General features: G+C 38.6%; 1 protein-coding gene across 2 annotated transcripts; it reads right to left on the bottom strand.

Moving 5' to 3' along the window:
- Positions 1–145: 145 nt before the first annotated feature.
- Positions 146–27,105, bottom strand: wnk1a (WNK lysine deficient protein kinase 1a). 2 transcript variants are annotated; one of them, XM_079858830.1, is made up of 24 exons: positions 26,372–27,105; positions 24,130–25,252; positions 16,448–16,620; positions 16,124–16,344; positions 14,550–14,707; positions 12,413–12,501; positions 11,820–12,039; positions 11,344–11,632; positions 11,004–11,134; positions 9,066–9,134; positions 8,822–8,944; positions 7,302–7,381; positions 7,069–7,213; positions 6,817–6,933; positions 6,103–6,216; positions 5,961–6,015; positions 5,734–5,874; positions 4,907–5,646; positions 4,271–4,372; positions 3,743–4,176; positions 3,347–3,537; positions 3,152–3,256; positions 2,905–3,056; positions 146–1,710 (listed from the first exon to the last, which is right to left on the bottom strand). In XM_079858830.1, the coding sequence occupies exons 2-24, from the start codon at positions 24,838–24,840 to the stop codon at positions 1,423–1,425; spliced, it is 4,848 nt and encodes a 1,615-aa protein (XP_079714956.1). In that variant the 5' UTR covers positions 24,841–25,252; positions 26,372–27,105; the 3' UTR covers positions 146–1,422. The 2 variants fall into 2 exon arrangements, with proteins under 2 accessions (XP_079714956.1, XP_079714957.1); XM_079858831.1 differs by having other exon boundaries at positions 9,066–9,128.

The raw sequence follows: 27,105 nt of genomic DNA, 5'->3' as shown, positions 1-27,105 counted from the left end.
ACAAATTTAATGCTGTTTTCATTTGTGTGAGATGTGGATTGTGAAAACATGCAGTTTTCAGAATTTGAGTTATGTGACAGGAGTGTGTGATTGTGATAAGTGGCATTTCCTCAGTTTCACTATCTCTAAACGTGGTTCTGGTCAATTACAGAGTATTTGGATCTGTGCAGTCAAGTATCAAAAGTAACAAATAACCCTCCCCACTTGGTTAAACCTTAAACGGCGCGTATTCTGCATTGCAGTAACATTTACCTTCTCTAGAGAAGTCAAGCGGATCATTTCAGAGATGACGGGACGTCACTTCCGCAAACGATTGGCACTCAATTTGTGGTATAGAAAAAATGTTGGGTTTGGGGGGGGTGTGATATACTGTAGTTTAATACTGTACTTCTGTTGCTGCAGTCAAATGCACCATGTTAAATCTTTTCTCAACAAAGCTGGTCACCAAAACGTTGATTTGCCCAAAATCAAGTATTTCATTGACCACATTTGCATGGGCTATGATGTTTATATGACATTTCAAAGACGGGAAGACATAGTCCCGTGGTTTAAGGCTAGCTTCTTTCAAAATGAAAGCAATATGTGATTGGATGAAGAAATATGCTTTCTTTAATATGCATACAGGATGCTCACCCTCTCAAGGACCATCTATATCCAAACTAAGACATCTATTCACGTACATACAAAAAAGGGTGTGGGCAGGGAGTAGTGGTGACTGTCTATATAAGATACACTGTATTATTGTAAGTTCACCATAAATGATATATATATATATATAAAAAAAGGTCACGAATGAACAATGCTATGAAATACGTGCAAGTACGAAGAGCTATAAAACCCTACTTTTACCTTCCTCAATTGCACATCCTCTTCCTTTTATTTCAAACTCCAACTTAAGTAAATGAAAACAGAAGACTGTCTCAAATGCAGTTACATCTAACTACCTTCTTTATCCATCTTCCAACATTCTAGACTCATTTGTAGGATACGTGCAGTCGGCGCCCATTGAGACTTGTGTTGGTGGTGTAGTCTTTCAATCTCTCCATCCATTCACTAACATGTCAGCGTCTCTTCTGCAGGCAAACTGCAACACCATCACTGTATCTCATTGGTCACACTGCCTGACTATTACAACAAGGATGGTATCCATATACTATAAGGCTATATATATGATGTTTAAGACAACCTAACCCAGTTTAACCCTTTCTGTGCCTTTTATCAAATGTACACATTCATCTATCAGCAGGTTAAACAGCCGGTTAGGTCAAATTTGAATAACCCGAGTCACATTATATGGACCTAGAAGTCTTTCCAATGTAAACTGTCAGATAAAACAAGTCCACTTAAAGGACTAGGCCCGATAATCTCAACCCTGTGAGGCACAGCTTCTCTCCACATTGTACCAACCCATCAACAGCTGTTTCAGCTCGCCTGAGTGGTACGTAGATTGGTTGACCCGCAGCCGTTTCCAGATTGGTGAGCTCCTGAGGGAACGAGGAAGCCCGGTTGCAGTCCTGCAGGGGGAGCAGTGGAAGACAGCGGGGCCCCCTGAGCCCACTGAGGCATGCTGTAGGTGGGACAGGTGTAGCCAAACTGCTGATTGCTCACACACAGTGAACCCTTCCGCCCAGTTGTGGGGTTGACGTTGGCCGGCATGTGACCACCCATGGAACAAAGCTGACCTGGTGCAGAGAATTTACGTGGCAACATCTGAGGAGGAAGACAGTTTATTTATTATAAAACATGGTTTTGATCTTGATGCACGATATGATTTAAAACTCCTGCTCATCTAGCTATTCATAGTTATCAGTCACATGACTGGCTCAGAGACCTGGAGGGCAAAAAATCCACAGAACTGTTTCAGGCAATATTAAGATCATCTCACAACAGAAGAAAAACAAAAAGATGTGAACAAATGCAACTTTTGGGCACTTGTGATCCATATACAGCACCTGCTGCAGTATTTCAATCACTAAAAACGGTGGAACATTCTAAAATGCTATAATGTGAAAAACAGATAAAGTGCCTTTATATATTAAAATGGTGATATTAAAAGATCAAACTCAGAATGCACCTGTATGTACCATATACAGGTGAGCAGATGAGCCCAGAATATGAATGCAATGCGCTAAATTGAGTAAGCGTTTGATTTATAATGGTGTTCTATGGAAAAATGGGAAACGGCACATTGCTTTTATGTTCTGGGTTCATCTGCTTGCCAGTACATAGTATGCATCACCATTTAGCTGTATATTGAATTTGGTCTTTTAATATCACGGTCTTACTACATTAATACTTAGTACAAACCTTATAAAAAGGTGGGCGTTTCTATTAGGGTGTGATGTTACATGAAAATTGTGTATATACTATTAAAGCCCAAAATATACTTCAGTTGTGACACAAATATGTTTATATTTTATGCATAAAAAGTCACTTCATATTCTGGCTACACAGACAAAATTTATGAGGTGACTAATCTAAATGCCTCTGACTGGCCACTGCATTTATAAGCTCAACAGAAATATGTGATTGGTTATGATGCTCAACGCTGCAAACACGTGTAAAAATAAATCTGATGCAACATAAGCAGATCTATGTAATTCTGCAATCAACACTTTACATTCATTTTCACATTTCACTTTAACCGTGACAGCTGTGGTAGATTTATTTGAATTGTACAGGGAAATTTTTCTTGAATTTGGGGTTAATTTTTGTAAATTTTATGCCATTTTGTCCTAAGCCGCCATTAATTTTTGACCCTGCTGGCTATACATGTATCCTATCTTTCGTGAACATTCTCTGATAATCTATATCAGAACGAAATTATGTTCAATATATTTTTAGTGACTTAGAATTATCGGACATCATGAGCTTGAGTGTTCTTTTTGGAGTAGTTCTTATTACCTGTGGCATCATGTTCTTGGCATCCCTGGCCCAGTTATCAACCAACTGATGGAGGTCATCAGTGAATGTGCCCTTGCGTGGCAGATTAGTAGCTGGGGCTTGGTCCTGGTCATGGCTCTGTCCATTCTCTTCTCTCACTGGACTTGTGGTTCCTACAAGTTACAATCAATATTCACTGATTAGAAGAACTTGAGCATTTTGAAAAGAAAAAAGAAAACATTACTTCAACTAAAATGCTGAGTCATACCTTGCACATGAACATTTGAGCTTGGTACGGTTTCAGAAGTTGAAGTCTTCGCAGTGGCAGACTGATTGACTGAATTTTGACCACTCTGTACAGCTTGCTTGTTCCCTGGACAAAACCAAACAACAGTTTAAGCCATTTGTTCACAAGGCCTGAGCAGGATGTTACAGTTGGATGTAAACCACTAAGCTCTGATACCTTGAAAGGAACCGGTGCCACTACCACTTCTTGACCGATTCCCCTTGCCCTTAGTGGGTCTCCGCCTTCCTGACGCAATGGCCACGGTGGGAGGGACCACCACAGAGGGCGCCGTTTTGCCTAGACGTGTAAAGAGTTCCTCGATTTCCTTTTTCTGTTTATTCTGTAATGCCTGGATCTCAACAATATGTCTGCAAAAAGAAATAAAAGGGCATCACAAATTGATAACAACTAATTGCTTTTGTTGATGACGAATTGTTTTTATTCCTTTTTTGTAATTTGCTTTGGATAAAATCCTCTGCTAAATGCATAAATGTATATAAAATCACATGACACATGATTATCTTTACAGAGTCAAACATGAACAATTGAGGTCACAAAAAAAGATCAAGGTACCTCTCCCTGAGCTTGTTCATCTCTCCTTTAAGGCCTTCATCTTCTGGTTCAGAGTCATTGTCACTGCTGAGGTAGTGATTGGTGATGGACATGCTGGAAGCATTCATTTTAGGCTCTTTAGCGATGTCCGGTCCCTCAGTAGAGCTTATGAAGAAGGTCTTTCCTTCGTCTGGGGTCACTGAGAATCGGCCCACTTTGATGTCAGTGCTGGAGGTCACCTGAAAGCGGCCGACTGTAGTGATAGACGAGACGGGTTCAGGGCTGACCCTGGGAGGGGTCTGAGATTTATGAACTGTGTTTTCAGGGCTAGAGAGAGATGATGGTGAAGAGGAGGAGGATGACGATGATGTTGTTGAAGGGGTGATGGAGGAAGATGAGACTACTACTGCTGGATCTGGAGTACTGCCTGCGTCTTGATCACTGGCCACAGAAACCTGAAATGTAGACCGAGGATGTGCATGAACTTGCCGTTTAAATCTTTCAAGCATTAAAATATGAACCCTAGTGCACAGAAGTCTATAAGGCTACCTGAAATCGGCCAAGTTTGAAAGCTTTTTCGAGTTGTGATGTCACTGGCTCTTTCTCCTCAGTGCTTGTCTGTCCATCTGGTTGATTTACAGCTGTGGAGGTCTTTAAAAGAGAATGCAAATAAGTGTAATAATGCTATAACAATGTATTAATGGGTCAATGACAAATAAGAGTGTCTACAGTAGAAGAATAAGCAAAAAATAAAATAAAAATGAAGTTTGAAATTAATGTGCCAAGTTTTAAAAATGTAGTCTGTGTATTCTCATGATGAAGAATGTAACAAGCAATTTTTTTCTTACACTTTAAATAAGGAAACATGTCAGTGTGCATGGTCCAATCTTTGTTTATGTTTATGTATATATATATATATTGCAAATAACAAATTGCGGGAATTGCGTACAGTTCTATATATATTTTATAAATAAATCAGGGCAAAGTTACAAACTACTTTTAATTCAGCTAGTTGCCATGGCAACATTTCTAATTTTTCACTAATATTTATATTTTATTTCAGCTTTATTTGAATTAATTTGTAATAGTTTTAGTAAAAAATAACAACATGAACTGAATTTTTTATATATAAGCATCATGTCATCCAAATACCAATATAGACGCTGAATTAGCAACTTCCCCCACCTGTGGCCTTTGTGGTGACAGATCTGCAGATGAAGTCTGGGCATGGCTTGTAGGTGTCCCAACGGAGGCAAAAGCACCAGGTGCAAAGTTCCCACTGGAACTGAGAGACAAACTGGGAGGCGTCACACTGGAGACCAAGCCAGGAGTGATAGTGTTGGGTGGGGAGGATGTAGATGGCTCTCCAGATCCATCAGGTTGAGTGGAGGAGCTCTGAGAGGAGTCCTTGAAAAGGGAACGCAGCTTCTTGTCTAAAGCATGAATGTCTTCAATTCCAGGTGGCTTCCCCTGTACATCACCCTCACCATCTGTCCCAGTTGGTTGTGTCACAGGGATAGAAGAGGGGCCGACTTGCACCTGCTGGATGGTAGCTTGAGTTTGATCCACGCCACTGCTCTCAGCCTGCTGACCCACAATGTTTTGAGGAGTCTGGAAAGGGGTAGGACTTGACAGCCGACGTGGTTCTGGTGATTCAGTTGGAGCTGGGGAAGGGGATGTCCTCCCTGTACTGGTTTGCTGAGTGGTGGTAGATGGTGTAGGAGTGATTTCTTGAGTGGTGACTGTTATCAGATTTGCAGTGGCTGTAGGTACAGGGCTCGGGTATAATGACTGAGAAGTAGGAGGAATGCAGCTCTCTGGGGCAAGACCTCCAGGTGTGGCAGGTACCACAGAAATCTGGGTTGAACCAGGGGCAAAGTTGGCTTGTTCCTGCTGAACACTGCTGGCTGATGTGGGATCAGATGCTGGAAATGAGAATGGATGGATAAAATCAGTCTGAATGTTTTGAAGTATGTTTAAGCAATCTTTTTCTGCAGATGAGTAAATCTGACCTGGTGTGGAGTCTTCAAATGATGTGTTTGCAGAAGGAGGTCCAAACAAAGGTTCCCGAAGTCTAGCTTCAGGCACTGGACTAACTATGAAGCGCCGGCCTGCTGAATGTACAACCTGTGCTGCTACGCTAGGTGGCACACCTGTTAAATGTGAAATATGACAATTGATACAGGATGCAAGATGGGGGCAGATAAAATGTAAAAACATCACTACAAAGAACACTTACCAGGCACACTGGATGTTGAGATTTCAGGTACTTGCTGGGCCGAATTATTGATCACCTGAAGTGTTATGGGGAGAATTTCATTTGTAGTCCACAAATTATTTTTTCAAATGTATTCTTATGGTCTGAAAATCATAGTAGATACCTGAGTTTGGCTGTTTTTCAGAGCTTTTCCTTTCTGATCTGCCATCTGAATGACCTCTCGAACCTGTTCTATGAAGGACTCCCGTTCGCTCTCCAAGATAAAATCACTATTGACCTGATACAAAACGAAGAGAAGTAACATACAACTTAGGAAAACTATCTTGGGGGTGGAAAACTATTTTAATAACTATATTAGGGGTGGAAAAAATTATTTTACAAATAAAATTAATTTTTAAATTCTTTCTGCAGCAGAAGGTATGTCCAACTCAGGGGTGTGTTCTAATCAGTAGTAATAATCCCTTTTTAAATTTCACAGACTTCACCTTCCACAGGAAATTCACATTAAGTTTTTTATTTATTTTTCGTTTCACTGCTCGTTTTCCACAGTGAACATGCAATAGATGGACATCTTTGACCGTTGTGTTCGCGTCCTGATGTCTCACGTATGATTACAAATTTGTAAGATGCCATGTCATGTTAAAATAAGTTTTAAAACACGTGTCTTGAGATACATGCACAAGGTTTTTGCCTTTGTGAAAAAATTTCAGAATGCTTGTATGACGTAAAATTTATGTAAACCCCCAGTTCTGTCTCAAGAGTGAAAACAGACGGCACAAAACATAACGTCATAATAAAAATCATTATTATTTCGAATGGAGGTCTATGCCAATCCACTATACTGAAAAGGGTGAGAGTAAGAGAGAGAAAAGTTTACCATAATTTCAGCAATTTCTACAGGATTATCTCCATCCAAATCAAACTTGAATGTGACCATCTTCCTGTTGTGGGTTTCCAGCTGACATTCAGCGACTCTGTCACCAATATTAGAAATCTACAAAAACAAAGAGATCAATATTTTAATGAAATTAATTGTATTATTTCATAAACTTATAAATTGTTGTGCTCGTAATCACACAACGTTACATACCAATATTAAAAACAAATATTAGATTTGGGCGTAACTTACATTCAGCAAATTGAGCTTGCCCTTAGCCATCTTTTCGTGGCGTGAGCGGCTGCGTACAGAGCGACGTTGGGCTCGTTTCATAGAGCGACCCTCGTGCCTGCCCTCGTTCCCATCGCTCAGACCAGATGCAGGATCGGAATGGCCACTGAGGGAACCAAAAACATCATTGGTTAAACTTCTCTCTAATGGAAGGTCAATATTAATACACATTAATTATTAAAAAGATGTTTCACCTTTCTGTGGAGGCTGGAACCAGAGATGTTTGAGGTTGTGTCTGCTCTACTGGCTGCGGTTGGGACACACTCAGTGGTACCTATAATAGAGAATCAAATTAGAATTTTAGAATCCAAGTGACTTAATCATAATCACCTATAAAAAACAATCACATGGAGAAGGTGGACTTCATCTAGACAAAAAGGCTTGTTGTAAATAGTTGGTTTGTGGTGACTCAAGTCTACAAGGCTTTGGGGGGAGAGGGTGTTGAGGGGGAGATAACAGGAAGTTATACAGTTCACAGAGTTTTTCAATGGTTGGTGCCAATATCTTAGAGAGGACCTTTTGTCCTTTATAATGTCTGCATACACACACACACACACAACAATTTATTGTCAGTAAATGGGACATGCACTGGCATTTCAAAAGTTTGGGGTCAGTAAGAGTTTTGGAATACTTTCATTCAGCAAGAATGCATTAAATTGATCAAAAGTGAAAGTAATGACATGCATAATGCTACAAAAGATGTGTGTTTCAAATAAATTATGTTCTTTTAAACTTTCTACTCAAGGAATCCTGAAAAAAATAAAATAAAAATCCACAAATATTAAGCAGCTCAACCGTTTCCAACGGAGCCCCTAAAGAGACCTTTGCAAAAATAAAAATATACAGACTTTCACATGCACACGAGAAACTTTCACGTGAGCACGTGAAAATGTGTATATTTTTATTTTTGCAAAGGTCCCTTTAGGGGAGTAGTTTCCTACATTAATAATAAGAAATATTTCTTGAGCACTAAATCATCACATTAGAATGATGTCCAAAGGATCATATGACACGGTTTTTAATGTATTTTTAATCAAATAAATACAGTCTTGGTGAGCATAAGACTTCTTTCAAAAATGTTTAAAAAACAAATTACCAACCCCAAATTTTTTAATGGTCGAGTACACTAAATTACTGACATTAAAAGAACATTTTCTTTTCACAATATTTCCTCAAAATTCACTGAAAACTGAGCTTGTTTCAAAATCTACCAACATACTTGAATAAAAATAAAATGTTTTTTTTTTAGCATTTGAAATAATTTGCAAAAATTGTGTAAAAATAATATTTAGCTATTTTGAGTACCATTAAAAACATTTTTACATTTTTTGAATATACACATAAGCATTATATCAGCCCCTCAGCATTGTAGATATAGTTATCAGAACTAAAAACCCACATCGGCAAACTGCTAATTCACACACCAGTGTTAGGCACAGCTAGTACCTGACAAGCCTGATAAAGAAAATAGAGTTGTTCAGCATTTGGAGGTGGTGAGAAAACAGGAGGACTGAGTTGACATGCCCGTATCTGACAAACATGTAAGAGCAGCCAGCATGCAAGAAAGAGATGGAGAAGTAAAGAACAGTAGTATTAATGCATGAACTGCCAATAAGCTGGATGTTGTGCATAAAGCACAGAACATTCATCAAGCAACATGCAGGCCAATGGAAGATGTAATGTCAGCCACCAGAGGGCACTATTCATACTGTACCTGTAAGACTTGAGGGCCCTGCAGTGACTGAGGGGGAGCGCTGCCATCCTGAGGTGGCTGATGGTACTGCAGGGGGACGGTAGGCTGAACAGCAGGGGGCAGAGAGGCTGCCTGCCCCATCATCTGAGGGAGGAGTTCATGTATACATTAAAAGGGCTTTTATAACTCTGGTATATGTTTAACAAACAACAGATCCATAGAGCAAGATGTTTTGTCATTATGTTATTGATCACGTGAATTGTACCTGGGATGTGGCCATAGTTCCAGTCTGGGGGAGGGGGGCTGGGGACAAAGTACTGCTCACCTGCTGCGAGTGATGTGGAGAAGAAATTGAGCAATTAAGACATAAAAATTAAAGAATACAATGTTTTGTTTTCAGATGAACACAACTAGCTTTGTTAGAAAACCAAAACATGAACCTTTTCACACGTAAGTTTAAAATTGGCTGACCCCCAGGCCCAAGCGTGAGTTTTTCAAGGCGACAAAGAAAGTATCACTTTATTGTTTCCATGGTGACGCGTCATTGTTTGTCACCACAGACACAATAGCGCTGAATGACTGATCTGCTTTTATTTATTTTATCTGCATTTTTTATTCAAAATATTCACAAATTTGTTAGCTATAGCATGAAATATCTGATATTCCGATTGTCAAATATGTGCAAGTGGATGTGTTTTGTTGTTTAAACACCTTTATAACGATAGCGTTAGTTGAGCTATATGCGCGATGGCGCCGCCATGTTAGTTTGCGCCGCAGACGCCGTTCAGAGAATCGGATTTGTTGGATTTACAACACGTGAATTCACCCACTTTTCCCGAAATACATGAAAGTAAGTGGTCCGTGAACTGGGAGAAGAATAAAGTAAACTCTAAAGTTACTTACACAATGTGTATCTGATATGAATAAAACGTATCGTCTAATTATAATGGAAATCATTATTATTGCTGCTTCCATAGACAACAGTGTGTATTTTACAAACTCTAAATGTATTGTTTTTTAAAAATACTTATATGAATTTAAATATCTGAAACCTAAAATAAACATTATGTGGTTGAAAACACTGATTAGTTGTGATGTGATATATGAAAAGCGCTGAGTGCGTCCGTCTCTGGCTCAGCGTCAGCCAACGCGCGAAAGCACATTTGAATTTAGCAGTTGATCACGTGATGCACTGACCGTTCTAATCAAACAGGTGTGACTGTACGCTCCAGTGACCAGCCTAGACTGATCATACGTGTGAAAGGGCTAAAGACCCCCTGTGGTGAAAATCAAGTTGTTTATATGTCTATGTGGGGTTTTTAAAATGCGCAATCCATGAGCAAATTCATAAGTCAACACTATTACTAAGTATTTTCTCCTTAAAACTGCAGTGAATCAAAGACAGTCTCAAAAACACGGTTTGAAATCGCCCTTGTTCTCCATGTCACAAATATGTTGTAACCAATTCAGTCAACATGCTTGGCGGCCTTTAGCATATCATTAACTGTTGCGAAAGAGGGGAGTCTAAGAGAAACCAAGTTATCCAGGTAAATTTTTCTGTAGATAAGTCGGGTACATTTAGCAATATAGCGGGTGAATTATGTATATGATGTATATTACAATGTTATGATGAACTATATATGCCTTTCTGCACTGACGTTCTAAGGATACTAATTTTTAGAAGGCAGCTGTCTAACTCTGAGATGGCGAACAGGAATATGGTTTGTGTAACATTAGCAACACATTTTTAGCTGTTTGATAACAGTCAAGGAAAAGGCTAGTCATATTAATTAATGAATAATATTAATGTGTCCGACGTTGTAGAGAGCGATACATAAAACGCATTACCATTCTGATACATCGACTTCTAGAAGAGCCTGAAAAATTCACTATTCCCCTTCAGAATCAGTTTCTGGTTCAAACATATATGGCTGAATTAAACCAGTATTTCCACTTGCCACTGTGCAGCGTTTACGGCAGTAAAGTTGACTGAGTGGATCTCTGAGCTGGTGTGAGTGAGTGGAGTCGGGGCTAATTCGCATATTCATGGTTCTGCATATACTACATGAAGCAAGTGTAGAGATACATTCAAGCTATTTTAAGGCATGAGGAAGTTTATATTTTGGTGACCAAAGATGTATTTTAAGGGATAAAATTATTGACTACAGGGGGACTTAAACAACATAGATAGGAAATGTCTCACCATGCTTTGTGGATGGGCCATGGTGTGCTGTAGCTGCGGATCAGTCTGTACGGTGCTGAAAGATGTGCCTGGCTGGGCAGGGTGAGTCTCAGGGACAGTCACTGAACCTTGAGGGTCCACAAAACCTATAGCTGCGAAACATACGTACATTACATTATTTTTTCATCATAAATGTCTGATGAATGTCTAATACATTTATTTTAAGTGCTGTTTGTTATATTGTATATTTATTTTTCTGGTCTTTACATATTGTGTAAAATGCTTTTGGCAATGTTTTATGTAAACGCAATAAAGTACTTTAAATTGAAATTAGAGCAAATGACAGTTTTGCAACACTAACTTGAAGCAGAAGCGCTAGACTGCTGCAGTTGCTGGTGCTGGTCTGCCTCTGGTTCCTCAGACTCCATGATGACTGATGCCAGAGCGGGACCAGGGGGTTTGGCTGTGAGGTTAGTATCTGGTCCAGGCTGTGAGGGATCATTCTCCTTCTCCTGCTCCATTTTCCTTTTTTCTTGTTCCTCTCTTACAAGTTTTCTCTGCTCTCTCTTACGGGAGATCAGGGACACTCTGTCCTTAATGGCCTTTGCGATGGTCTTGTGGTCTCCCTCGCAAACATAGCCTGAGTCGACCTGGAGGAAAAAATACATAATTCAACTTCAAGGACAACGATTAGTCATTATTATAGGCGGCCAGGGGGGATTTTATGTACTGAAAGTCTGTGGAATTACTATAAATATTGATAATTGCATGGAAGTCCACAAATTAACCGTTTGAATCTTGAGTTAGGTAACAGAACAGAAATCCAAGTATCTTTACCATTTCTTGGGCAACATCATCTGGGACGTCTTTACTTAAGTCAAAGGAGAACTCAATGGCTTCATTCTCTTTGTATTTTCCTTTAAGTTTCTTTACATCCTCAATGCGCAGCAACAACTTTATGGCCACCAGCATTCCATCATCCTCCTCAGCCAGTTCTACACGAACCCCAGTCTCCTCCTGGAAAAAGGCATGACTTAGGAGGTCCTTGATGCAGTACCTAAAAAAAGAAAATGGAGATGAATCTATTAAAAACACAAAATCTAATTTAAAACTTAGGACATGCACAAATAACATTAATAACGCATGTCCAGACAGAACTAACCTATGCAATCTCAAAACAAATCATGTATCTTAGATTCTATTGCCTAATTAAACAGGTAGGGAGCACACATTAAAAAGCAAGTTTAAAAAAACCCTCAAGTTTTATTAAATACATACATGTGTTTCATTCAATATATGCATGTGTATATTACATTACATTACAAATGTTACCAGCTAACTAGCAATTGGCACAGGCGAGTGCTAATTTTAGGCCCTGCTTTAAGACATTGTGACAACTGCACTCTCATGTTCTGTGAATGTCAGCCCACCTCTCATCTTTATTCTGACGTATGCAACCCTCAATGATCTCCTTCACTTCAGGAATAGCCACTTTGTCGAAACTGCCAGGCTTCACCCCCTGTAAACACGGCACAGGAAACAATCAAATTACACATATGTAGAAAGATGGCTTTAAAGGGGTCATGAATTGAGAAGTCATATTTTACTTGATCTTTTGACATAAGAGGTCATTGTACTATAAAAATATCCTTTAAGTTTAAAAACTCAAAACTTCCTTGTTAGTCCAAAAACAGCTTTTATTGAAAGATCAGAAAATGACTTGTTTAAGATTGTCAAATTTTTACAGCAAACCACCTCTGCAGAAGATCAACGCCTACTTCTATGATCGCGTCTTTAGCCCCACCCACCGATTCACACATCATTTAGTAGTAAATATGAGAGATGCAAAACACAGGATTTCTCCAGCAACAAAACAATACGAGATGCCTCTGAGGATTGCAAGACGTTGTTTCAAGTTGTGGGAAAAAGGCTTTGCATTGCCTTCCTTGTGATCCTAATATAAGAAAGTGTGGATGAACTATTTTTAACCAAGTTCCAGTCAGATCGCGTCAGTAAGACACTGTTCATTTGTTCGCTTCATTTGACTGTGTATTCGTATTTAAACAAGACACAGTTCGACGCAGACTATCTCAAGATGATGTATGATGTATGTACAACTACAATGAATTCGACACACAAGTGAAGTGATTTGCTGTTCTTTCCTTTGCTTAAGCATTTATGGGGTTGATGCGTTGGATTATTATCGGATACGGAAGAAAGCATGTAAAGAATGCTGCTTTTGTTATTGTTTTGATCAAAGCCATTCACTGTAATCCTAAATAAAAGCTTTAGTGAGCGATAGAGATGCACAGTTGGCGGTTACAGCCGCGGACTCCGCGGATAAACCGCGGATCGGGCGGATGACGTGACGAAAATTTATATTTTAATTAAATTCGGGCCGGTGGCGGGCGGTTGAACCAATCAAATGAAAAATATATGTATACACCAATCAGCGGATGGCGGGTGGGTGCGGTTTTGAAAATTGGTCAAAAACGTTGGTGCGAATGGATGGCGGACGGATGATGAGTTTTGTGATGCGGTTGCGGATGAAATAATAGCCCATCCACGCATCTCTAGTGAGTGAGACCTTCTGTTTGTCATCAGTAAGATATTACAACACGTTTCATTTTATTTAAAACTGCAACCGACAATGCATTCGTTTTCCACTTTATCGCAAAGGATGAACTATGAATAGCCTATAAGAACGACAGTGTGACAAACAATGGTACATTCATTCATAATTCTGTTTACAACAAACACCGTAAGTTATCATTATAACTGTGGTAGCTCCAAGTACTTAAAACTTTATTCGCTACAACCAAGACTTATAAAGCATATGCAATACGCATACATGTTCCAAATTGTTAGCAAATGCTTCAACTATGTAACAAGATATTTTTCAACATCGGAAGTTTTCAAAACAATTCCACCCATGTAATAGCAAGGGCCATTGAAAATTATATTAATATGCAAAACTGTTACCCATCAGTGGGCAGTGGGCATTTACTTCCAACTCTTGAATGTGGCACGCCTGTTAAAACTGAGTGTTTTAAAAAGAGGGTCAAAAACAGGATAGAAAATAGCTTATTACTTCTAAATTAGGATGTTTTTTGTTGTAAAAATCTTGATAATATTATAAGTGGACCTCAGTGAACTAATAATAATAATAATAATAATAAATATTACTATTTATATATTTATACTATTATTACTATATATATATACATGCATAGAAAATAAAATAGAGCAGTTCATGACCCCTGTAACTTGAGGCTTGATTTTCTCAATGCTTCTACATTTGAATCACTCATTTGAATCATTGCATGTATTTTTATCTGGTACCATTTACCATTTTGTTTCATATCATATTGGTTTTGTGAGAGGTCATGACTTCAGCATTTACTGGTAGAGGTAAAAAACCAACTTACCACTGTGTGAGAAAAAAGCAGAAAGGAAACACCCCCACAGAGGGCAAAAAAGGGATAAAAAGACTAAAATAGTGCAGCAAACAAGGGGGAGGATGAGTGTGCGGGGGCTCTCTCCTCCGCCAGTGAAGTGTGGACTTACGCTGGTGACTCTGCGATAGATCTGAGCTGCATTCTGACACTCGGAGTACGGGTACTCAGAAGTAGCCATCTCCAGCATACACATCCCAAAGGCATACACATCCACCGACTCGTCATACTTCTCCTCATACATCTCAGGCGCCATGAACTCAGGGGTACCTTAAATTAAAAGAATGGTTCAGAACTCTCTCAGTACCCTATTACACCCTCTCAGTGAAGAGGTGAGAGGAAGATGATGCTGTCGATGAAGACTGCTCAGGCACAACCTGCGAGAAAAGAGAGAGGTAGAGGGAAGGAGAGCAAAAAGGGGATAGAAAGTAAAAAAAAAAAAAAAGAAAAGGGGGAAACTGTCCTCAGTTAGACCGCAGTGATAAGAAGCCCAAGTTTCCCCATGTAAGACCTTCAAGGGCAGGAATGAGTTAGAGAAAAACCAAACTGGTGCACAGGACTCACTCGAAGGCCTGGACTGACTACATGACTCTAAACAAGGTAGCCTGAATTCAAACAATCAATGTATTTGTAGATGTTAGCCCAAAAAGGATGTTAAAACGAGTCCATGGTCAGAGGGCCTTATGCTTTTAATCACAAGACCAAACCGAAGCACTAGCTATGGAAAACATAAACCTTTCAAAAGCGTCCTACCTTTGGGTTACCCTGTGAAGAGAAAAGGTTGAGCATTTCAAATGTTACACACTCCATAGCTTACTGAAAAGTGAAGTTCTGTGCACCAGGTAAACTAGTAACCAAGTTACCCATTGACAAAGGTCTCACACGGACAAACTTCCCATATTTATAATGGATTCAGACTGATGTGTCACATAATACTGGTGGACTTACCAGGCTCATTTCTGCGCACTTACTGTCTGTACTGCAGTACATTAAATAATCCTTAAAGTAGAATAAGGGGAGACCTGAAGTTAGAGCCTAAGGCTTCCAAAACAAAACAAAAACACACAGATCTCAAAGCTAAAAGTATGAGGGAGATGAGCAGAGAGTATAAGGCTTTGAGCTCCAGACACTGACACACTGAAAGAAAACAAGCATTTCCTTGTGGGGGGAAAAAATGAACAGATTCATTAGCATCATCATCATTAAATCATGGTTGACTGAAGAAACAGACCACAAATTTCCAAACCAGAGCAAAGATCACTCACGGTACCTGCCAGCCCAGGGCTCAGCTCTAGCTCTAGTGTTATTCCATGATCAGATCAGGTTTCCCTGCAGACGAGTCACAAAATACCTACAACCGCTCCACAACTACTTACACTGTCTGAGGGTACCTGAAATTGTGACAATGAAGACAGAAGACCAGAGAAAAACTACATTTAAACTAAAGGAGGGTGTCAAGAGACAACTTCCATAAAGCGGGAGCCCTGGTTTGCTGCGGTTCGATCGGTCAGGGAAACGCTGTGGTCTGCTTTCTCACCACTGTTATTAAAACGCGCTTTGAAAAGAAGCAGAGGAAGAAAAGAAACACGGAATGAAGGATTTGCTTTTCCCCCCAACCACAAATCTGAGTCGGCCAATTCAAATGGATTTGGAGGCGGTAACACAGTTGCAAATACTTAGCCGTACCTATGACGCTCTTGGCAAAGGAGGCTCTCTTGAGGGTAGCCAAGCCCAAGTCTCCAATCTTGACTGATCCAGTAGGTCCAGTGATGAAAATGTTGTCACACTTGAGGTCCCGGTGGATGATGGGAGGCGACCTGGTATGAAGGAAGTGCAGCCCCTTCAGAATCTGCCGGCACCAGCTGCGCAGGACTTTGATCTTCATCTCCTTAAACCGTTTTAGATACCTACAAGGGCACCGAAAACAAGTCAATCATAGCAAGTGGGCTCTGAGACAAACATGGTTAAAAAAAAAAAAAGAATATGACAGGAACAAATTAGAGCACTTACGTCTTGAGAGTCCCAGATGTCATGAGTTCAGTCACCAGGACAATACACTTCCTCCCTTTCAAAGATGACTCCCAGGAGTCGTAGAAGCGTACTATGTTGGGATGCTGAAGACCTTTCAGCATTCCGGCTTCCTCTTTAAAACGCTGCCGCTCTGTCTTGGATAACTTGCGATCCTGAAAAAGATCGTCATATTTTACAATATTAACTTTGTCAGCAGATGGTGACAAAACGATATTTGAGCAAAATTTCACTGAAATCTACGTAGGGAAATATTTCACTTTTACGTGCTGCACAGATTCATTTTGAAATGATTGGAATTTGCTCATGAGATTTTGCCCAGAAACATTCAATTTGACCACATCTTAAATCATCAATCGTGTCACTGGAGATCTACCTACCTGTAGAGATCAGATCCAACCCTGATCCAAAACACCTGACTGTAATTATCAAGTGCTCCTGAAGACCTTTATTAGCTGGTTCAGTTGTGTTTGACTAGGGTTGGAGCTGAACTTTGCAGGAAAGTAGATATCCAGGAACAGGATTGGGCACCCGTCTTAAATAAAAAAAATGTTCCACTTGCGAGAAAGGAAACCTGATCAATATTAATGGCAGAAAAAATACTTCTATGAAAAATTATATTTAACCCTAGGAGAATACTAAAAAAATATATTTTCATTATAATATAATTTATGTGAATCACATTTTATTACAAATATTTTATATATTAAACCTAAAACTAAACTCAAAGCAGTTGATAAGAAAAGTTTGACCATTTCTTTATTGTTTAATTTAAATAAACAAAGGTAGACAACAACCAGATTTTATTCACCTTTCTTATAAAACCCTTAACTGCTTTATGCATGTTCAACACCTCTTTAATTTTTCTTTGATGACCAAAAAAAAAAAAGTTCTGTCTTGAATTATGGTTTCACCGAGGGGGAAATACCGCTGCGGCAAAAGCCTCATTCGCAGTCAAAGTAGATGGTGCAGCACTAATAATATCATCTACAATGAAACTGCAAAGTACTTGCCTCAAACCCAGTCCAGCAAATAGATAGAACTGCTGTGTGTCCGACTACAGTTAAAACAATGCACACAATTCAAATGGCATTTCTTGGTTGACCTACATTTGGTGTGGTCAGCTGCCATTTCTGGAATGAGAAACATTTAGCTGTGAGTTTGCCTTTGTCAAGCCCAGCAAGGACAGCCATTCACCCTAAGCTAGGGTTAAAACTTCAAGTAACACAATTCGAGGTTTTTAGCACAACGCCTTAACAGGGTAAAGGCCGGTAGAAAGCCAATTCAGTGCCGATTGATGCGGGTTAAGGGAAGGGGGACTATGCTTTGCACCCCACCCTATGACAAACCTACTTTCTCTCTCTTCCTCTTTGGCTATTCCAAAAATGTGGTGCACTCTGTGGCCTGTAGGACAAGGCCAGCTAAGCGTGGGAGCGTTTCCCCAGAGGAGGGGTGGACCGCACACTGAACTCCAGCATGAGGATAAAACTCCTGGCATGAATCCGACTCACGTGCAAGGGCACATACCACTTCAGGCAGAGGATAAGGAATTAGGATTAGTGAGATGATCTGAATCACAAATTACTAGTGCTGTCAACCGAGAGGGGGAAAAACTAAAAAAGAAAAACTTCTTATTAAATCGCACCTAACATTAAAGTTTTTAATACACTTTTTTATATTGTAATACTTTCACATTGAATCTACAAAATAATTTAGGATCAACATAAAGGTGTTAGCCTATATTTAAAAAAAACTGTTTTGTTTAATAGCATCTTTTTACTAGTAAGCACTATAAATAAAGGCCAGCACTGACACTGATGTCTCTATTAGATGGATTTTTTCTCTCAATTTTAGCCATTATAGCCATTCAACATTGCAGTATAATTGAGAGATATCAATTTGAACATTTAATAAGCTTTAAAAACATAACTTTTAATTTCAGTGAACTTAAAACAATCTTTAGCCTACATAAACACATTGTAATAAATGTTAGTCACATTTAGCTGTGCCATTAATATATCAGGGCTCAACCTTTTTCCAGGTTTAGATTTTTAACTGCCCTGCTAAAATGCATAAAAAAAGTTAGCCTATTGTTTTTGACCCATGTAATCTTGTAAACAGTGCTTTAAGGTTTTCAGGTACTGTACGTCTAATGGGTAAAGAAATATACAGAAACGGAATCAATCACTCACAGTCTTCACAGCATAAATTATCAATTTAAAATAGATGAATCCTTATTAAAGCTACAAAAGTCATTCATTAAAGAGCAGTAAGTGATTTTCTCTTTGTCTTTAGTTCGCAATTTAAGACTTACTCTTTACGCTCATTTAATACTTTTTAACAATTTTAAGACTTATTGCTTATGAGGATACTCAACAAAATGAGAATTTTTACAGTTTTGTGTGTTGTCTGTTCAAGCACGAAAGACAACTCAACGCGGCACTGGTGCACTGTCTGAAGTGGCATTCTGTGGGTCTGTTTCGGGTGTTTGGTTACAGAGAGCTGCTTGCGCAGACAGCGCACTAATACAGATGAGTTTTTTTGGGGGCGTCTTATTGTACTTGACTGGTTTAATAGCACTTGAATGAATGATAGCATGACCATATACTGTAGCGCAGGGAAATGATAACAAAAAAAAGTAGATTCTGCATTAATTGCATTAAATAATTTTAACGCATTAAACTGAAAAAAAAATACAAATAAATAAAAAAAATTTTTTTGACAGCCCTACAAATTACCTAGAAATACATTTAACAATTAATTAAAAACTGACAGCGTAGTTTAGTAGGTTGGGACAGAGTGCAGAGGTCTGACTGCTTATAAGGGGTCGCACAGGGAGTTCATTCATACACTTTTCTATAAGCCTGTATTGTTAATCAGTGATCTCATGGGGGTCATATGCTTCGTAAACATTTTTTGTTAGAATTTGCATGGGCTTATTTCCCATCTAAAATGACCATAATGTTACATTAAGGAAGTAAAAAAAAAAAGGCATACACTACCAAAAGTTTCAAAAGTTTGGGGCCAGTAAGATTTTGATTTTGAAAGAAGTCCCTTATGCTCATCAAGAATATTAGCTCAAAAATACAGCTTATTTAGTATATTATTTAATATAAAACAGTTGTTTTCTATTTTAATATATTTTTTAATGAATTTCTTTCCTGTAATGCGAAGCTGAATGTTGATTTAAGGGGAAAACCCTTATGTTGTTCCAAACCTGTCTAAGTTTCTTTGTTCTGTTGAACACAAAAAGAAGATATTTTAAAGAATGTTAGACAGCTGACGGTAGCCACTGACGTCCATAGAATTTTTTTTTTGATTACCAACATTCCTTCAAATATCTTCTTTTGTGTTCAGCAGAAGAAAGAAACTCATACAGGTTTGTAACAAAAGTGTGAGTACGTGATGACAGAATTTTCATTTTTTGGAGAACTATCCCTTTAATACTTGTGGAAACTGTGATTTCCGGATTATTTGATGAATAGAAAGTTCAGAAGAACAGCATCTATTTGTTATTTTTATTACCATTTAATAGTAAAGACTTTTTTTGTCACTTTTGCTCAATTTAATGCATCCTTGCTGAAAAGTATTAATTTTACCTTAAAAAACAACATACACACACACTAGAGAACAATAAACAAAGCTTATGAACTTCTCATGAGAACAAAAATCCCAGAACTAAATTAAACTTTGCGTGTTAATTTTTTACATAAATAATATTTATTATTTATTAAACAACTATTCTATACAAATAATTACTTAAATTTAAAATAACAATAAAATATTCGTAAATGTACCAAGTACAAATCATGTAAACTGGGAAAAGATATCTTTAAATAGATTAAGGTTACTATTGAAGGCTAAATGGATTTACAGGGGTCCATTAAAGGGATCAAATGCAGGGAGAAAGGCAAATGCAGGACAATTGGGGTGAAACTCAAGAAGTCACTTGAAAGTCAGTAATATGCACTAGCAATGATTACTTAATTACCTAGCTAAATAGACTAGAGTATTGGTATATTGAATTGGAGGCTTAGAGGGAACTTCTGTAAAGAGAAGCATCTGACATCCATTTTCATTTTCTTTTTGTGGTGACCTACATATTGTTCAAATGTGTTTAGCATGCGAGAAAGGAGGGAAATGTGGGAGGGGAACATCCCTGAGTTTAGCATAAGGCGCTAAAGACAGATGGCATTCTGGGGGAGATAAACAGGCCCTTCTCTTTTCTGCAGCAGTGCAGCTTAGAACACATACCGTTGTGTCGCACATGACAAAACAGGGACAGAGAGACATGAAATGCGAGAAAGTGATGTAAAGAGGCTGAGAGCTAGAGAGAGGCTTTTGTTTCAAATGGAGCTGGCTACGCCTGAGGGGCATGAGCAGGAGAACAGCAGCTCACGTGATGCTGCCTCGTCATCACTCTGCAAGAGAAGAGGTGGCAGGGGGTGGAGAGCAGCAGCAGTCAAGCCTTCGCAGTAAAGCTCACCGTACTTTACACAGATTACAATTGCTTTAGTGGTTAAACTTGACCTACTTTTGAAATCGCACCTTTATGTGGCACATCAATACATAAAAAAAACTGCTACTTAACAAAAATAATAAAATGTAAAATGTATCTAAATGTAAAAATACTTAAGTGGGTCACAACTTAAGAGCCAATGATTTTCCGACAGAGGTGCTATGTAGTCTGCCAGCGTCAGTATGCTCTCTTGTGCAAGCACACCTCACCGCGATTACTCATGCTTTTACCACATCATAAACCAATAAAAGCAGTTTGATTGCAAGGATGTATTCATTGTGTAATTATGCCATAGCATACAGTAAAAAAGCTCATGTTTCTCACGGTTCATAAACTATTAGAAAAAATGATTTAGAATGATTTTAGTTTTTTAGTAAAGTTTTGTAGACTTTATTTTGTGCTGTATCTAGTAGTAAAGAGGAAGAGACGATCATTTCATATGTGCTCTGATGCCGCAGCTTCTTTTGAACTGAGGCGCTACAGCGATTTGTCGTGCCACATTAAAGAGAGCCAAAACTGTATTTCTTTTATTGTTTGAATTTCATAATAAAACAGAATTGTCAACACAAATGACAGGATTTGAAAGTTGAGACTGTTTCATATCAGAAGTAACAAAACACAAAAGCTTATTGCGAATTATTGGATGGGAGGTGCGCTACAAAGCTTTGTTCATCACCTGAAAACAGCAAACTAAAAGATTTGACTACTGGGATTTAAGAATCGATGTTCTTGTTCAAAATGAGAGCTGATTAAAATCAAGAAGTCTATATTTTTAACCCATCCCTACACAATATTACTGTTTTTTAAAAAAGCCTGCAAAATACTTAATTGAAAAACATTTAAAAATCTTATCAACCCCAAACTTTTAAATGGTAGTGTAAATTCACAACTGCAAGATACAAATTCCAAGAATAAAGTCACACTCTAAGATATAGAGTTACAGTTTAATTTTCTTACTCTGACAAGAAACAGGCTTCCACAGCAATTAGACTGTCTCAAAGTACACTTTAAACAAACACTAACTATGATTTACTGCATGTCACACCGCTTACACACCTGGTGGTCTAAAATAACCCAATTAGGAAATGAGAATTTTCTATTCAAGGATGATATTACAACGCCGGGGCTATAGCCAAAGATGACAACAGCTATAAAAACACTGGCCAAATGCCAGATGGGTTAAGTGTCAGGGGTGTGCGTATTGAGACGCTTCAGAGGTGAGACGTTTCAAAGGTGTGACAATAGGACAAGTAAAAGTGCCTTCCTTTTTGTAGAGAGATTAGAACGCAAAATTAAACAAGAACAAGTCCAACTGATGACATATCACTTGGAAAGGTGTAGGTGGAGCATTTCACTAAAATCAAACTAGTCATAAGATTACAAGGTGCTTTACCGGAAAGAGCTCAAGACAGGGTTTAAGAGAACGAGATAATATTTAATCTAGAGACCTGAATGAGCAGATCAGATAGTGATTTACCACCATGAGCAGACAGATCAAGAGTGCTAACTGAATCAAATGTTGCACTTTGTTATCCTAGTGGTCAAAAGCTGTGACACCCTTTATTTTACTCGCCAGACTTTTTACATAGAATGCAAGAACAATGCAAATGAGAGAAAAATAAAAATCAATATGAATAATAATAAGTATAAATTTTAAACATTATTAAAGACAAGAAAACAGTCTGTAATAAAATAAGATTACAAGGTTTGAAATGATCAAACTACAACCAATAGCACAAATAAACACAATAGAACAAAGATACAAATTAAATAGTGCTCTCAGGTTTTTCAGGTAGATCTAGTAATGAAATGTAAAATAACACTGCATAGTCTTCACTAGGCCTATATAAATTAAATATAGATGCATCCTAATTAAAGTTACTAAATTTATTCAGTCAATAGCAGTGAGTGATTTTTTTTTTGCAGTGAGTTTTTTTTATTAACAAAAACAGCAGCAAGATTATTAGGCTGTTGTCACTTTTGTCACTAAAATTGTTCATTCAAGCTTTAATTAGTCAAACCATTGGTTAAAGAAATAATTTTAGTCACCTAATGTGAAATTTGGTCACATATGCAAGTGATATACTTGCAATGTAGAGGGTTGAATCTTGATATATAAATTAACACTCGCCAAGCACCAAATGAAAGTAAAAATCGGCATTGGAGAGTATATAAAAAAAAGTGTCACTCACCAGTTGGCCGGTAACATTTTTATGAATCCTAACAATGCATGAACTAACAAACATCTGAAGTGCGAGCCCAGAAAGAGCGTCTCAGACAGCGTGTGAATACTAAACTGAGCTCTCTTTCACATCTTCTTGTATTTGAGCAGACGGATTCACACAAAATTATGTAAAAAAAAAAAAATAGTGAGTATCCTAGTAAACATAGTCGGTTATGTCTTAAGTGAGCAGTGCGCGTTGAGAAAGTAGGCTAACGCATGCGTACAGTATGAATAAACATGTGTATAACGCATGTGTACAGTACCTGAAGAAATGTAAAAGAACTGTTTATTTAATTTGCATCTTTGTTACATTGTATTTATTTGTGCTTTTGCTTGTCATTTTATTATTTGTTCTTATTTTATTACTGACTGTTTACTTGTCTTTAATAATCTTTTACATTTATATTAGTTAGACTTAGACTAGTAGCTGTGGTATTGAAATTGTAATAGAGAATTGTGAATTTTCACTAGTATCTAATTTGATAATGTAATTCACAATTTTTTGTTGTTGCTTCAAATCAAAGTTTGTAGTGTTGTGATTCACCTCGTGGCTGATTGGATTGGTTCATAGCTTATAATGGTTTAATGAAGACTTTTTTAAAAGCCCTATGGGAAAAGTGAATGGAAAAAGTGGGCGGCTGAAAAAAAGTGGGTTGGGGGGTGGGGGGGTGTCAGTTAATGACCAATTCACACTGCACCGACAGACGCAAACCAACGGCACAATCACCAGATTACAGCATGTCCCTTCTCAGACATTCTAATTCAGATTCAGCATGTTCAATCGGTGAAAACAAGCTCAGACAGACGCCAACAGATTCCAACTAGGGTAACACACTGATCTGATAAAACTCGGTGAAGTATCTGTTGCCGTCTGTCGGTTCTGTGTGAATTGGCCCAGTTTTATAAATACAAGAAACATACCTGTAACTCGCACCATGCTACCTCCACCGTGGTCTCAGTATCCAGACCCTTGTAGACGGTCTTGAAAGAGCCCCGTCCTATCTCAATATCAAACTTTAAGAAACGGCCATCCGGCGACGTCCCAACTGCATTTGTCTCAACTTCCTCAATTTCGTCCTGCTCCTTCTTAGCATCCCGTAACTCTGCCTCTACTCGTGCCTTTTCTTTACTTTCTTCATCGTCCTCTTTTTCATCCTCTCGTTTCACATCAACACTATCGCCAGACTTCAGCTCCGCAGGCAAACTTGGTAATTCTGCTGAGAGAAGCTGTCCGGCATTCGCAATCGACACTGGCTTTGACTCTACGGTTGTCTCGACACAGTCATCCGCCTTCTTTTCTGGTGCAACCAAGACTTTAGCTTGTGTGGCCACAGAAATGGCTTTGGTTTCCAGGACAGGAGGTTCACAAACAAGAGCATGGGAGTCTGTTGAGATAGGTGGGATTGCGTTCTTGCTGGGCAGTTCCAGCGCAGTAGCATTGGAGTCGTTAATGACGCTGCGACGGAAAAAACGATGCTCTGCCTTCAGCAGTTCCCGCTCCATTGTGTGGTGGCGACGGCGGACCTCGACACCTAGACGCTCACCCACCAGCGTGTCTGAGCTGGAGCCGTTGACATTCTTCGAAGGGGGAGAAAGGAACTTAACCATCTTGTTGCTGAGATTTTCTGACATTTCTCCACCCAGTGGAGTGAAAAGTCAGGTTAAACTTTACATGCTATCCATGCATGGAAAAAAGGCAGTATAAATATATGATAATGAAATGGAGACTCAACAAACCTCCCTCCTCTCAAAACAGCAGTTCAGATAAAGTCAATGCTCTTGCAAACTTAAGTGTTGGAGAGGAGCACAGGAAGTCCTTGGTGATAAAAGTAACGCAGGATCCATGCACAGATCAAAACACGTTGATGATAAAAAGGGGACCTCACATCCAGCTCATCCATCCTGTGAAAAACTGTGGGGTGTATTCAATCCACATAGGGGGTCTCCTGAGGGGGCAGGGCAATAGCCCACTGATAAATGTGATGATCACTTTCGACTCTTAGGTTGTGCCAGGGAACAAAGTTTAACCCTTGCACCCGATTCACTGAAAGAGACAAAATATACTTTAACCAAGGTGGTTAGCCAGAGTTAACAAATGTACACTTCAACATAAAAGTCTGCTTGTACACATTGCAATGGCTTTTCCACAACCGAGCAAATATTAACCAGTTCAAATGAGGTTACGGGTTTACTCTCACTTAAAAAAAAAGCAAGGATGTAACGTTTAACATAAAAATAGACCAGTCATTCTGAAACTATGAGATAAAGACAGAGTAGGAGGAAGTAACTCTTTGATTTTTGACATTTAACCCTTAAGGCAAATTCTTTTTGTCAATGGATTTCCCAACTAGCTAATTTATAAAATCCATATTCTATTTAAATGTAAACAACTAAGGTAACTTACATCTCTGCTTTTTTGTATATTTAACAAATCGTTTGAAGTAAATCCTTCAAGACAGTGAACAAGCAGTATCTATCTTCAGTACAGTGAACATATGTTGTGGGATTAGTAAATTAGATTCACCCTCACCATGTGTGAACACCATACAGTCCACAGTTTCAAATAAAATAAAATAAATATAGTGATGACTCTTTAAAAAAAAAAAAACTTCAGTATTTATTTTCCTTTGAGGAACACAAAGTAAAATAAGCTACTGAAGAATGTACTGGCCTCTTTTTCCTCATGCAATGACTGGCGAATCAAGATGTCAAACCTCAAAATCAGCTTCATTAAACAAACGTTATTATGTCAGTTTCTCAGAATTATCATAAGACTCCAGATTAACTGGAATAATATCGCTCAAGAGTAGTGTGGACTAGTTTTATGAAAACGTTACTTTTTTTAATAGAACCAGCGAGTCTCCATTCACAATCATGAAAAAAATAAAAAATGAACAGTAACTTTTCGTAATGTCTCTTTCTTTAGAATTAGAAATAAGAAATAAAGTCATAAGGGGTTGAACCGAAATAATGACGAGTGAATTAATTAATTTTAAGATGAACTATCCCTTTAAGAGAGTCTATTTCCACTTATTATATTTTGTGTTGACCAAAAAGCAGCTAAAACCAAGGTTAACTACTAGTAAATAAATACATATTAGTCACGGCCCCGTTTAGTTTTACAAACGGCCACTTTGTCAGCACATTTAAGACGAAAACTTACCATAATGTTAAGCGTCGTCGTCATCTTCAGTTATCGGTGAATAACCAACGGCCAACTCCAGGTTTAACCGGTAATTCCCCAAACGCGCGTGCTCAGTATTTGAAATAACGTTTAACCGGCGGAAATCAAGAGAGAAACTAAATGTCTCTCGCTTAACGGATTTTTTAGCCGGTAAAAATACGCCAAAATGGTTAAACGTCGGTTACTGTTCCTCGGCTCAAACCCGTCTCGAGCGATAATGCGAAGTTCGAATGTCAAACACTACAACAACGTGCCGCTTCCGCTAATGGTTGCTCGCGAGACTGCAGAGCAGGTTCTCTTTGTTATTCTCTTTCATCTGACCTCGATTCATCTTCCTTGTACACTCATCCACTGCATGACGTCGCGCGTGCAAACGACGCAGTTCAAGTTGACGTTAAAATATTTACATCTACAGGATTGCAAAACAACAATTGAAAAGCCTAGAGACTATATCCATATGCCGCCACGAAACTTGGCTTTGGGTGCAGCACGCTCACGAGCGCTTTGTGGCTCTATTGTTTACAGTTCAAGATCCCACACAGATGAAGACGATTTGCACGCGCTGGGTTCAAGGCTGCGCAATCTGCTCATCCCATCGATTCTCTACATTTTCGCCATCGCACAAATTCATGTTACATGAACAAACCGGTTCGTGATCAACAATAACCCGGACTCTGTCCACTCCCCCTGCTTGTCTAATGTCTATCTGGAAT

This window comes from Squalius cephalus (assembly GCF_949319135.1).
Source record: "Squalius cephalus genome assembly, chromosome: 23".
Classification (NCBI taxonomy): Eukaryota; Metazoa; Chordata; class Actinopteri; order Cypriniformes; family Leuciscidae; genus Squalius; species Squalius cephalus.
The sequence above is the reverse complement of the archived record's forward strand: the minus strand, read 5'-3'. Positions and strand labels throughout refer to the sequence as shown.

Coding starts and splice junctions, on each gene's coding strand:
- wnk1a (XM_079858830.1), bottom strand. CDS start 24,840: ATGTCAGAAAATCTCAGCAACAAGATGGTTAAGTTCCTTTCTCCCCCT. Junction 4,373..4,906: donor TGTCACCACAAAGGCCACAG/GTGGGGGAAGTT, acceptor TCTCTTTTAAAG/ACCTCCACAGCTGTAAATCA. Junction 3,257..3,346: donor TGGCACCGGTTCCTTTCAAG/GTATCAGAGCTT, acceptor GGTTTTGTCCAG/GGAACAAGCAAGCTGTACAG.